The sequence below is a fragment of the Rhamphochromis sp. 'chilingali' genome, assembly GCF_963969265.1.
Source record: "Rhamphochromis sp. 'chilingali' genome assembly, chromosome: 16".
Taxonomy (NCBI): Eukaryota; Metazoa; Chordata; class Actinopteri; order Cichliformes; family Cichlidae; genus Rhamphochromis; species Rhamphochromis sp. 'chilingali'.
The window spans coordinates 31,335,944-31,350,792 of NC_137943.1; the positions used below are offsets into that span (position 1 = coordinate 31,335,944).

Consider the following 14,849-nt stretch of genomic DNA (forward strand, 5'->3'; position numbering starts at 1 on the left):
ATGTGCTTCACAAGGAAAAGTTTGGGATTTTCTTTCTTTCTCTTGAAAAGGAAGTACCCTCACTATAATTTGTGTCCGCTGCCTATTTACACTGGACAAAAACGTTTAATTATTCATGCATTCTTGTGAATCGGGCATTAAATCCATCTTTGAGTAAATAAATGCATGATTTTTACAAAAAGTTCCATCATAGTATTTCTAATGTATTTCTTACAAAAAGATAAAACCAAGCTGTTTATGCTGGATCAATAGAACTCAAACTTCACTGCAGAAACAGGCTGATTTGGGGCTTAACGCAGTGAATGACAAGAAAATACCAGCCTTTGTTTGTTTTTGAAACAACATTGTGTTAGCAGGGGGTAATGGGATGCTTTGATTCTTTGTAACACCAGTGACCGCTGGTGTTTCAGGCACATCTTAAAACTGGTTTATATTTTATTTTGTTAGATGATTTGGGGACTATGTCTGATATTTCCCCACTGTCTTACAATGCTGCTGGTGAAAAACGAGCAAACCCATTGAATGAGTGAGAAACATACTAACAAAAGTATAAGTGTAGGTTTTATGCAAAATAAATCTCACACCTTGAATCTGTCTTTTTCTGAAGCAGCAGTCCCGAACCCCCGGGCCACGGACTGGTTGTTTGGTACCGGGCCGCGAGAGTTTAGGCTCGGGTGTGAAATTTATGGTTTTCAGGGTTTTTATCGTTATTTTTTTTTAGCATTTTTAGCATTAACTTGGTTTCCCTGGGTCTTTTCCTGTGTGTTATGAATAAATCTTTTTTTTGGTACTGGTACTGGTTTTGTTTTGCTGTATTTAGCCGCAACACCTTAGAGGCCAATCCATGAAAATATTGTCAGAAATAAACCGGTCCATGGCGCAAAAAAAGGTTGGGGACCGCTGTTCTAAAGTATTCCAGTATATTTACCTTAGATCAGTGTATAACAGCTGATCTACGTATGCAGAAGAACACAAAATTTTATTTACCATCCGATCCTGACTCATTGGCATATTAAAGAAGTTTCTGTTATTGCATCGTGTGTGTAAATGCCTGCTCTTCCATGTGAAGCTGCAGCTCTTCTGCACATATGTAACAGTCAACAGGCTGCTGCAAACCTCAGTAAACACATTTGTATGATTCGTTTAAATACTCTCCTCCCAAAATTTACAAACACAAATACATGTGCGTGTCCACACTGATACTTTTTTCCTCCCAAGCACCAGAAGAAAGCTGCTGAATTGCCCCATGATGCTTTTAATTTTATATTTTCTTCGATGGGAATTTTACTATTAAAGCGATTTAATTGCCGATGATATCCAGCTATATCTTTTCATTTAAACCAAGTGAATCATGAGTTCAACATGAGTAGCAGCCATGTTAAACACATCTCTAGATCTTTTTTTCCACCTAAGAAGTATTAATACTTTTAGATGCACCGTTTAAGAGAAGCTGGAGGTGCTCGTTTATCTCTAACAGCTACTGTAATGCACTTTTTTACTCAGTCAGTAAAGCAGCCCTCAGCCATGCTGCTGCTGGATTACTCTCAAGTAATAGGTTAAGCAGACGATCTCATATTACATTACAGCAGTTGTTCCATAATTTATAATCTGTGGAGTAGCTTCGATTTGTGTTTTCATCACTATCACTGCTGAATTTGCTTTTATTGTTTGTGCTAATAAAGAGGCAGAAACTCGGGCCAGGCCACAGTCAGGGAGCACTCCTTAGATAAAAGAAAAATAGAAAACTAATGAAAAGCCTAATTAAGAAATAAAACCAACGTGTGCCATCACGACAGCTTCGATGGACCTTTGCACTGATTCTCCAGGTTTCTGGAGCTGCAGAGGAAGGAACGCTATTCGTCTCCACGATGGTGGTGGTGGAGAGACGTCAGTCAAAAATCACTCGCAGGTGTTTAATAATGATTCATGTCACTATTGTAGCTCATTAACTTTGTCTGCTCTCTCCCACAGTTTGTGTTTTGTCCTGTTTGTTCTCTCTTTGTTTTGGTCTTTTCTTTTCTCTGACTCCTGGCTGCCTCTAAATGGCGTCCCCTCCTCCAGTCTGGTTATAGGGACGTTCTTCCTCCCCGCTGTTGCTAAGTTCCTCTACAGGATCTTTAGGGTTTTCTCCCCCATATTGAATGCAAAGCAACAGATTTTTTTTAATTAAATTGGCACTACATAAATGAGTAACCGAATAAAACTAAATGTAGGATCAAGATGTGAATCACTTCCTCATCTCATTCATCATGTTGTTCCCAAACTGTTTTCCTCTTCCCTTAGAGACCACCGACCTTCCCCTTGCAGATATACAGCACTGACAGGGGGGCTAAGCTCCTGTTAAATCCCAGTCGGCCTCATCTAGACGCCTTAATCACATTGAATATGGGAACTATTCCAGAGCAGTGTTAGTGGATTCAAAGTCTATTTTTAGTTTTTGACAATGACAAATGGTTAATTAGAGGTCTGTTCTTAAAGTCTTTCTTCAAGTGACTGCTCCTTGTTTGCTCCACCATGGATAAGTGTATTTTCTCTGGCAGTCCAACAGGAATGGTGCAAGGAGTCACTTCAGTAAATGAGCGCATCATCCTGTGCTGCTGCCGTTTTACATGCCAGGCACTGAGTGGTGCAAAGCAGGAAGCGTCTTCAGTTCACAACTCTTGGCTGTTACATGTCGTGCTGGTTTCTTTGATATAGTATCTATGATTTGAGGTAGCAGATTGCAAAAAATACAACACGAAAAAAAATTACAGACAAAAACTAAAACAAGGAAGCGGACGGGCAGCCTGCATTCCTCTACCATCTGCTTTCTGGCCTAGATGAAAAGCTGCTTTGAAAGCAGATTGCCTCTGGCTGAGAAAACAACTAAAATCATGCTGCATAATTAGGCAAATCAATAAAAAACGACAAACAGAAGAACCTTGAAAAGAGGAAAGAGTCACACAAGCTGCTATCCAGCTTCTTTAAAAGCATTGTTGATTTTCCTCATCAACAATTCACACTTTCAAAAGCTGTAAGCACAGCCTTTTTTCAAATCCACACAAACAAACTGCTTTCATGCATCTACCACAACAACTCAATGCTACTCCTATCAAGGTTAGCATTGATGGTTTCTGCTCTGCACTTATACAACATGGCTAGGCACAAATTTAATTAGCGGGGAAACAACTGAGGAGGGGCACAGCTCGAACAGCAGGCATATGATGGAGGGCACTGTGGAGAGAAGGTTAGCTGAAAATTATGAGGGGGGAAATACGACATCCCTGTTCGTGCCAAGGGATGGCGGGAGACTGACCCTCATTCTGGGCTCTCCACCAGCCATGCTCCGATTGAAACTTACCGGAGCGTCGTGGACCAGAGTTTCCATTCTCTATCATACCAGCTGGCACTGCCCTCCTCCTTCTCAAGGAGAGGTGGCTTAAAAGGCCTGCATGTGAGGAACAAGAAGGGAGGGGAGTCTTTAAAAGTGGCATCAATCGCAAACCTCTCGCTAAAACTCTCAAGTCTTTGTTTTTGACACAACACAGCACATCAACGCAAAATCTGAGTTCACAGATTAAACTGTAACTGGATAATGTGAAGATTCTCCACAGTGCAGAGTGTTGTGGGAACAGGAGAGTGTTTTCCACGGGACTTTACAAAAAGAAGCCAAAATAGGAAAACTCTGGTGAGGAAAGAAACTCTTGACGTAAGCTGTGTGCGTACATGGCTTTTAAATTTAAAGAAATTATATCTGCTGTTGGTTCTCAACAGTGTGCAAGGCATTAAAGCACTCAGCTGCACACAGCTGGATGTTCTGTGAGAAATGCTCCATCAGGCTGTAGTTTTCATTTCAGCTATTTTGGCGCTTTGTGTCACTGTGAATTATGACAATCCGGACCAAACCGGTTCCACTGAAGTTGCAACATTTTTACAAACCAATTCTGGTTCATCTGTTTCATTCAACGATCCGCTTTCGCCCTTCTCATTCTCCGTCGCCGCCATGCTTTGTCCACCATGTGCGTATGAAAACAAAGGCCATGTGCGCTTTACCCATATTCTATCGCGATATTTCATTTTCTTATCATTGCCTAACACTGTACCGGTATTACCTACTTTAAAGTATCACTTTTTTCATAAATACACGAACAAGATTCCTGTTAAATTACAATAAAGTAAAGAATGTGCACCTATAATCTACAAAAACAATTTCTTACTATAAAAATATTACAGCACTATACTCTATAGAATATAAACTTCATTACACAATATTGTCAGATGGTTGCTTCCGATTTTACTCTTAATTTATTGTACCTACTCTAATTTTAATAAACAGTAATTGCAGGTATATCTGTACTGTATTATATATAACTATATAATAGAGGTGGGAATCACCATACATCCCACGATACGATATTATCACAATACTTACCGCACGATACGATATTATTGCAATTTTTTAAAATATTTTGCGATATTCAGATTCTGTACATAAAAGTAAACTTTATCAATATTCATTTTATCTAATATCAAAGTCTCGCACTCAGTCTTTCTCTCATTTCAGTCAGTTTTATTGTTGACAAACTGAACGGTTTGTATTACAGTCTAGTCCAACTTAACTGAATGCAACCATCTGGTACAATTATAGCTATTCTGAACTATGCAATTTATGAAAACTATGCAGCCCCTTCAGCAACTGAAGAATTTGAAAGTAAATTAAAACTAAATATAATTTTACATTAAATAAAAGTTTTAAACTTAATTAAAATAAAACATTTCTTAAATTAAAAGAAGTAAACTGTCATGTTTATTGCTGCCAAAAAACAAGTTAAACACATTTGGACAGTGAAGGAATGTCAGGATTCTTGCTCAGAAAAAGGATCAACATGCTCTGAGCACAAAAACCTTTTTTGTAACAAAATATCGATTTCTGCTGTCCCTGTATCGATACATTATTAGCAAACAAAATATCACGATACTACATAGTATCGATTTTTTCCCCCACCCCTACTATATAAGCATATAGGCTACCCTCTTCTCCTGCTGTTTGGACAGCAAAATGCTGCTGTATTCAACATTACACACAGGAACAGCAACCACATACACAAGCACAGACACACAGGTTCTGTACAGGAGCTGAACTCAGCCCAGAGTCAACAATAACAACCAGATCGTCTGCGATGATCCTGTGAAAAAGATCTGCAGGCTGGAGGAAAATGTGGAGAGATGAAAGGAGCGATGACCAATTGGGGAGATATGAGAGAACAAAAAGTTATCGTCACAGGCAAACCGAGCAGTTCTGATAAGAGCTGAATAAAAAACAAGGGGGGGAATGATTCTGTTTATAAACTCTCCTAAGATTTTACACACACACACACACACACACACACACACACACACACACACACACACACACACACACACACACACACACACACACACACACACACACACAGATCTAGGCTGTGTTGGCCTTGAGCGAGGAAACGAGAAGCAGAGCTTCAACCCACACGTGTGCACACCGCTCAGGATTTCCTCTGTGATAAACATGAACTCTGTAACTTCACAAAAGAACAGGCTCAATGAAACTTTACACCAACCAGCTGGAAAAATTACAACAACATGATGTGATGTAATGGAAATCCGCAACTCTCAGGGTTAGCTATGCAACCAAAGACGCTGCCCAGGACTCAACTGCCTGTCAGCAACAGGCCTCTGTATACCAGCCACAGTACAGACTGGGAGGAAGTCAAAGTCATCGATTAGAAGTAAAAAACAAACGGAGGAATGTTCTCATCACCTGAAACGAGACATCGCTGACCTGTAAGTGCGTTTCCATCTATTGGTTTTATGCACATTTTGAGGTTTGACTCTTATTTTAATCTTTTAAATGATCTCAGAAGAATTAGCACCACCAGCTGTTTATAACAAAGCATGGTTGTGGGCGGAAATCTGGCTAAAATGTGGGCAACATTTGGATGCAGTTTGTGCCTTTTGCTAATTGCATTATGCGCAACGATGCCAAGGCTTCATTCCAGCCATGAATATTTATGTAACCGGGGTTTATAAATACAAGAAAACCTGTCGTCATTCATCATCCCTTAGCTGTGAGTTCCACGTTTTCTGTATTCAGTCCACAGAAAGAGTGTGAGTGAAGCAAGAAATGAAGCAGCAGAGATACCTGACAGGTAGTAAATTATCAGTTCTTGCAGACAAAAGTCTTTGCTGTGGGTATAAAGCCCTCAGGGATGGTGACAAAGACCGAAACACAATGACTCTCAACTGGGTCACGTACCCATCTTTATTCCTCACACAGGCCATTATTGCTTTGATGGCTACAAATGCACAAATGCATACATTTTATTGTGAGGCAAGAGGTCACACACGTAATTGCAAAAGCAAGGCACACAACTGCAGCAAGGGCAGGAAAATACATGCCCGGACCCCTGAGACAAACTCTGATACCCAAAGAGGGGAGAGAGGGGGCTGTAGTCTATTCCAGCTACTACAGGACGAGAGGCGGGTACGCCCAACATAACCCCACCAACTGCACCAGTCCAGAGCCCACACAGACACAAGGAAAACATGCAAACTCCACACAGAAAGGACCTGGCCAGCTGCTGGAATCAAACTCAGGACCTTCTTGCTATGTGGCAACAGTACTAACCACCGTACCAACAAAAATACAAAATACAGCCCACACGCAAACAAATTCAACTAGGGCCAAAGTGAAGGAATGAAGGGAGAAAAGGAATGCAGAAACAAACTCACGGGGAAATGGCTGAAAGTGCGACTGAGGTTCAAAGAAGACCTGGCAAAGCAAGAAAGAAAAGCATGGGAGCAGATATATACTGGGGGAGTGCCCGGCTAATTAGAAACAGACACGGCAGAAAATAAAAACACGGGAAGGAGAAGAGCTAAACAGGCCTGCTCGGTTATGATGAAAATCATCGAACAGTAGTAGAGGATTTATTAAACTTTTTTTTTTTAAGGGCGTCGTCCCATCAGAGCAGCGAAGGAGCTGGATGTAGGCTGGGTGGAGCTGGCGGGGGGGGACTCTGTGTCTGCCGGTGCATTATCTTCAGAGCTGGATACCAGCCGTGCCAGCGTGAAAACAAACCTGTCTCCGCCAGAGCATTCAGTCCTCGGCTGTCAGGGAAATGCACAAATGGGTTTCTGTGGCAGCAGCGAGCCAGTTTTTCACTTTCATGTTTGCGCCATGTTTTCGACATGAATTGAAGCTGCTGGAAACCAACTTCCACCCTGCTGTAGCGCTGGCAGAATGTCCTGCCCTCCCAGTTTTGCAGGGAAACGGTGTGCTGGGAAAATCGCATTCAGTCCTTTGGCAGGTATGCTTAAAAACTTTGTGTGAAAATTCTCCAAACAGGAAGAGGAAAGAACAGAAATGCCCACTAAATAACATCGTCCCAGCATCCTGACAGGTCACAATGAATTTCTGATTGATGAATGGTCATATTTGCTTCTCCTGCTGAGGTTTAAAACACATTACCATTCTCAGGATAGTTTGTACAGGCTAGCAAGCCTCTGCAGGGCCTTGATCCTTTTGAGACGTATTACTAAACGTTCTCAGAAATACTTTAAATAAGCTGTGGTGGTTATTTTTTCATCATTTAATTTAAAATGATAAACTTCATTTTCTTTTTCCTTTACATGTAATATACTGAAGCATCTTTTTTGTTTTCATTCAGATGATTTTGGCTCATAGGTCATTAAAATAAGAAATCCAGTGCCTCTAATTATTAGAATATTTCTTAAGATCATTCAAAGGAAGGTTTGACAATAGAGACGTGTCCAGTTTCATTTCATTTATACACTCAGTACTCGGTTGAGGCTCCATTAACAGAATTACTGTATCGGTGTAGTGGTGTGTGGAGTTGATCAGGTCAGGGTGCGTCTGCTGAGGTGTTACTGACGTCCAGGTTGCTTTGATAGATCCTCCCTGGGATTCAGGCCAGGCGAGTTAGCCCAGCAATAACACGGTCAGCAAACCATCCATATGCAAAAAGTTCATCATCAGCTGGAAGCAGAAAGAGCTCTAAAATCTTCTGGTTGACTTCAGACTTGATAAAACGCCGTGGAGCACCAACAGCACCAACTCTTCACAGACTGTGGAAACTTCACTCTTCAGACTTTAACATCGTAATTTCAAAATAAAATACAAAACTGACTTTAATCTGAAAAGAGGACTTTGAACCACTGAGAAACAGTTCAGTCTTTTTTCTCCTCAGTCCAGATAAGATACTGTGACGGTGTCTCTGCGTCAGCAGTGGTTTGATATCAGGACTGAAACTGTTGTAGGTCCTTTCCTGAAGACATTTGTGTGTAGTGGCTCTGAGATACTGACACCAGCCTCCGCTCACTCAGCTGAAACTCTCCAAAGCTCTTGAATCGACTTGTCATCACAATCCTCTCAATGCTGCGGTCATCCCGGTTGCTTCTGCACCTTTTCCTACCACAGTTTTCCCTCCCAGTCAACTTTCCGTCGATATGCTTCGATGCGGCTGTGAGCGGCCGGCCTTTTCACCAACCTCCTGTGGCTTTCCCTCCTTGTGGAGGATATCTGTCAAGTCAGCAGTTTTCCTAATGTCGTGGTAGCTGGTATGGTCTGGATCGAGAGATACTGGTAATTACAATTCAAACAGTATGAATACCAGTAACTACGTTACTTCCTTCAGTTTATCGTGTTGGTATGGCAGAAAAAAATCAGATAAGTAGAAATAAGAACAAAAGCATGACACATCCTGGTCTCATGGTTTGATTCCAGCTGTTATCTGGCCGTTGGCACATGAAGCATGAGGATCATCAGTATAACGGTGTCTTTAAATGTGTCAAAAGGAAATAAACGGAGACACTACAAAAACTGTTACTGATGAGACAGATTTTGTTAAATCATTACAGAATGTGCTGAGTTTGTGCAGGCGTCAAGGTCACGAGACTCAAAAATATTTTTCAATGAAAGTATGAAAACTGAAAAAGGAGCAGTAGGGGGGGAAAGCGCAGCAGAAACAAAACAAAAAGAGAAAACTGGCTGTCAGGAGAATGACAGCAGAACTGCCACAAACACACACAGTAAGTTACAAACTCCACTTACAAACTCAAAGAACACAAGAAAAAAGGACCTTGAGCTGAACACTGCCATCAACATCTTACTGTGAAGCTCAAAGATGAAACGCTACGTCCAGATTCTCTCGGTAGAGAACATCTTTTATTAACTGCTGACTCAGTTTTAGTCAGAAAAAACTACAGGACAGTTTCTGTTTTAAGTTCAGCTGCTGTTTTTTTTTAGTCTGGGATTCAAGGACCTTCAAGGGGTCTGAGGGAGATTTGAGGTCTCCCACAAAGTATTGAATCCTTTATGTTTATTATTCTGCTTATTATTTTATTATTCTGTTCTTGATGAGGTGAAAAAGGGGGAAAATATATAAGAAACAAGGCTCTGATGGGAGCTTTAGTTTTTATATGCAGCCGTCTCAGAGTCCATACTGTGCTTTGCATAATAAAATAAACTTTTATTAACTTCTTGGGTTGAAAGATGTCATTTGTACCTGATTAAGTTTCATATAATGTTTAAAACAATGTTTAATTAAGCAATGATCTGGATTAAATGTGTGTGAATATTAACCCTGTCCTGATTGTCTATTTGGTCCCATATGAAAGACGAATAACTAGAAACGTTGTAACAGTAAGCACACACCACGACTTGGCGAACATAACAAAATTGGAAACTTCGGGAAAAATCTAAATCTTAGAGCGGTTGGGTTGTTTTGGTTTGTCCAGAAGAGTCCGATTTCGTTAGGAGTGTCGAGACCTGCTAACAGAAGCTTTGTATTTTTGTATACACTGTCTGGATTAGCTGAAGCTGCCTTGACGAGGGTCTTCCACCTTTGCTAAAGGAGTTTGTAGTTTACTAAAGGTGTTGTGAATAACTGTAAGGCGTCATTAGATAAAGCTGCAAAGGGCCACACAGTGGACAGCTGAATGTAAACCTCTTTGACAGACGTGACAGAAAGCCTGTTTTTTCAGCCTGAGGCTTGAATTCATGTTTAAAAATGTTCCCTTTCAGTTGAAACTGACTTAAACAGCTTTACAGACTCACTGCAGTCGTTGGCCTTCACATTAATGACACAGCGCTAACTGCTAATGATCGTTTTATTTTCCCTGTAGGACGCCGTGTGCCACGCCGAGACCAAAAGTTAGACTATTATGTCAGCACTGCGCCAAGTCACCTACCTTTACTGTGGTGGTGGTGGTGATGGTGGTGGCGGTGGTGGTGGGAGGAGGAAATGTGAACATGCTGGGCCAGCACGTCAGCCAGCCTGCCGGCCGCTGCCCCGCTCCCGCCGCTGCGTGTGGAGGACGAGGACGAGGAGGCTGTTGACGAGGTGGTGGTGGTGGTGGAGGAGGTGCCGTGGATTGCCCTGCTGATCCAGTGCTCCATGCTAATGCTTCCTTCCTGGCTGGACGAGGTTCCTCCGCCGCCTCCTCCGTCTTCTTCTTCACCTTCTCCTCCCTCTTCTTCATCACCGTCCCCCTGACCTTCGCCCTCTGAGCCTGAGGAGGTGTCTGAGGAAGAGAGAAGATGAGGATGGACATTAGGGTTGAAGTTTTATCCAAACCGTGGGGGAAAAAAGGATCTTTCCAAACACCGGTGCAAACAGAGGTGTCGATGTGTAAGCCCTACTCCCCCCCTCTGGGTAAAGTCGCTGCAGGGGAGGAACACAAACTTGTTTGTGCGTGTGAAAGCTAAAACGTGTGTGCGTACACGGGTGTGTGCTTCTGCAAGTTTTGCATGGCATTTCCATAATGCCCACGGCGTTATGAGGCTAGTAGTGGTGATATGAATAACAACAGAAGCTGACCTAGTTCTCACACACACACACACACACACACACACACACACACACACACACACACAAAGGTACTCGATTAGTGTGCACGTGTGTGTTTTCTCGCAGGGCAGATGCAGAGAGAAGGTAACTGTGCGACTGACGAGGAAAGTCCAACAATAAAAAAAACCAAAAAAATTGAAAATTCAAATATTTCAACCCAAGAGTGTTACTATGAGACGTTTGATCTTTTTAACTATAAATGGTTCCTTACCCGATAAAGGGTTAAACTGGTTTGCTGCGCTCCAGTGTGACTGACTTTAGTACACACACATATGCAGCTGGGACTCTGTACCTGTGCAACAGGTGAAACCATCTGGGAACCTGAAGTTTAAGTCAAAGCCTTTACTTTGTCATTTAGCTGCGTTCATCTTCACATTTATGAAGTTGATGCTTTGGTTTGTTTTTCTTGTTTTAATAACCACATGGAATCAGCTGCTGAAGTTGGTCAAAGTGAAACCAAAACACCTGGTAAATTTAGAGCAACAAACAACAACGAGGACTAATGTTTGTTTCCAGTATTCATTCTGCTTTTAGCTCTGGGCGACCGGTGAAGAGCTTCCCGTCTGCTGTTGGGTGAGAAGCGGGTGGTGAACCAAAACAATGAGATGAATGAAAGATGCTAAATATCAGCTGCACATTTGCTTAGTATTTTATAAAGTTAGTCACTAAGAGTGACATCTTTCACGTTACATGCTATGATGCATGTGTAAGAATTTGGTAGCGTGGCGACGTTAGCAAAACTATAATGAATCAGACTCTCTAAAGCTCGTGAGGAGCAACCTTCGTGTAATCTTAGGTGAAAAGTAAACACAAGATTTCAGCTGTTTCCTTAAACTAAAGTTAAATCTTATCTGGATAAGATTTACATTACCATTCGAACTCGTGCAGATTATATAGTAATTTTCCCTGACACTGATCTTAGTACAATAAATGTTTCAGTGTAAGACATCAGAGTTTCGTCACTGCTCCTGTGTTAGTAAATCAAATCTTAAAAGATCAATAAGAAGCTTAACATGAAAGCATGTCTACACAAATCCTTTGTATGATATACAGAGGGGAGATCCTCAATTTGGTCTCAGGCACTGTGAACACAGAAGCCTCCAACACCCACCATGCAAACCTTTTGTTAGTGAAGACAGGATAAAACTGATTTAAAGGTGAAGAGGGCTTAATCAGCTTGTGTCAAACAGTGCACTGCAGGAGGAGCTGCAAAGCTTGAGTCAAATAATATAAATATGTAGAGTTTGATGACCAAACTGTGTATTTCTTAAAAAGAAGAAGAATTGAATTTGAAAGCAGAAAAAAAAAAGAAAATCAGTGTACTAGAGCTTTTATGGTGTTTTTTTTTTTTTTGCTTTTACAATTTAACGTGTGCAATCGAGACTTTGAAAGTCAGCATATTTGTCATTGATACAGCTGACAGCACTAGAAAACACCATGTGACTGGATGTAGTCTTCCCATGATGCTTTGTGCTAACACACTTGATTAATGAATGTGGATCTCGTTATCCTGCTCATAGCGAGATGGGGAGACTTCCAGTGACAAAATATATTGAAAGCGCAACGCTGCCAGCTGACTTACGAAGCAAATACTCAGAAAAATGCAGAAAGAGAAACGAGAAAGTGACACAAAGCGGTTCCACAGAAATATATTTCACGATGCGTTGGAAAAATTAAGAAAATGCAGCTGTGAAAATCAGTCAAAACCCGATGAGAGCACATCAGAGGCCTCTCTCACTTGTCATCTCCGCACGATACGACACGCTGCTCAGCAACACACGACTCGGCTGTCCTCGCATGAACCTCGCTGGCTGACAGAAATGTGTGTGTGGCTGCGTGCGCACAAGTGCCTGTATGTGTGCGACTGCCTTTAATGCTCCCACAAGGTCTTTCTAAATCTGCACGATGAATTATGTGCAGTTTGTGTGTCATGTGTGCAGCTTGTTTATCTTCATTTGTGCACAACAGTAAAAATACCCGGAAATCACGTAGACGTGTGTTTGTGTGTAGTATTATGAACATTCTTGCAGAAAAAGCGTATGCACATTTGAAGCATGTGGCATGTGAGTCTTGCAAAAAGTCTGCTCAACAAAGGTTTCATTGCCATTTTGAATTTTGAATTATAAAACTTGAGCTGGGTTAAGATTCTGTTTCAGTGAAACTGTGGTCAGCAGTTATCATCATCAGTCTGGCATGCATCAATGCTAGCTAACTAGCATTAAGTCAATACTGGACTCTTTCCATAAGATTCAATACAAACAGGTATTTTGCATCCAAAGCCATCATCCCCTAAAGCACAGAGGTCCATTGTTTGTCCAGGAACTGCTAAAAACACAGTGAGTTACACTGTTGCACTGACTGATGTGTTCTTTTCAGAAGTCATAATTTACTTCGACTCGGTCCTACATATATCGTCCTGCTGCCCCAAATAATCACTCAAGCAGTAAATGTGTGTTAATCCATCACTACAAATAGTCCTCAGCTGTTTGGGGAAATCACCGAGCATTTTTCTCTTTTTTCTTTTTTGCCAGGGAAAAAAAACAAAACAATTTGTTGAAAGATTTGTGTATTCAGCAGGAAGCAGTGGGATTGCCAAAGATAATCATAGGAGTGCCTGAGCTAGAGAGAGCCAGAAAGCACTGAGCAAATATAGAATAATGCCAGATGTCCCAATTAATTTTATGACTTTTTTTTAAAACCAAATATTCATCTGTTGTTTAAGATACAGAAAACCCACAGACAAGGTAAACAGCAATGACATCATCTTTCTTGCAGATTTTTAAGTTTTTGTTTTCTTTAAAAGGGTACAGTTTATAAAATCGCACCACTAGATGTCAGAAGATTGCAGATCGCAGAACTTAGAGAAATCTACTTTCTAATGAGCAAAATAAAGTGGTTCACGTTTCCTGCACTGCTGTTAGCTTACAGAGTACCCATCCGTCTCCAGGTTTTATAGAAGATGCTGACACGTCAGTCAATGACGGCTCGTCCTATTCATTCATTACCAATGTCACTACCACACGGAGATCGATACTGCAGCTACTCCTCTGCTCTTGGGGGATTTCTTCTGTTTAATATTAATGCAAACTGATCTTTTCTTTATTTTTGGTAAATGATTGAAATTTAAAAATCATCGTGCATCAACATAAACGGAAATCACATTTGCAAATGAGCATGGCGGTTTGCCAGCTGCTGCCAGAGTCAGTCAATGACAGAGTAACTCGACTGACAGCTTGAATCCCAAAGTTGGCAGATGTGACAGATGGCGGGCTATAACGTGACATTTCACGGGCTTTTCATTTCAGGCCTAAAGGAGACACCTTCTGAGAAAACCAGCGTAACTTACAGAAGATAGAAACGGCACAAAACAGCCTCTTCTGCAGAGAGACAGAGCCAGAATAAACATGAAGCCACTGAATATATGAGATAGCATCTATAGATATTTACATTCTGTCTCTTTGTGAAAAACATTGCTGACTTTGATTTTGATCAATTTTTTGCTGATATTCTGTAGTGATGGAGGATAAATCTTACCAACTATATTTCCTGCGGTGCCACCAACATGTCAGAAACTGACCTTGCCCCGTGTTTAAACACAACACATCAAAACTTCCTGATCTTTTAGATGAAGTTTCTTCTTCTTTCAGCTGCTCCCTTCAGGAGTAACCACATCGACTCATCTGCCATATCCCTAACACCCTCCTCTGCATGTCCTTCTCTACATCCATGTACCTCCTCTGAAGCCTTCCTCTTTTCCTCCTGCCTGGCAGCTCCATCTTCCATCCTTTATCTAGTATATTAACTTTTCCATTAGTACTTACAACCAAACAAAGTGTACCGTTTCTGCCTCAGTATTGGTAGAGTAAAAATAAACTTTTTTTTATATCAATAGTACACAAAGATTTCTTTCTGTTTTCTCCTGAGAGTTTGAGCCTCACAAGGACACAGCTCCTGCTGTTT

At 41.2% G+C, this 14,849-nt stretch overlaps 1 protein-coding gene across 8 annotated transcripts in view; it reads right to left on the reverse strand.

Moving 5' to 3' along the window:
- The window catches only part of LOC308412381 (disco-interacting protein 2 homolog C), a gene marked incomplete at its 5' end in the record, with an annotated part of 197,890 nt that overhangs the window by 63,859 nt on the left and 119,182 nt on the right, over positions 1–14,849 (reverse strand). For 6 of the 8 annotated variants that reach the window (XM_080906695.1, XM_080906692.1, XM_080906689.1 and 3 more), the window contains 2 exons: positions 3,341–3,427; positions 10,231–10,563. In XM_080906695.1, the coding sequence (XP_080762821.1) occupies positions 3,341–3,427; positions 10,231–10,563 (420 nt within the window). The remainder of the gene's footprint in view (positions 1–3,340; positions 3,428–10,230; positions 10,564–14,849) is intronic. The other 2 variants (XM_080906694.1, XM_080906691.1) reach the window with 1 other exon arrangement.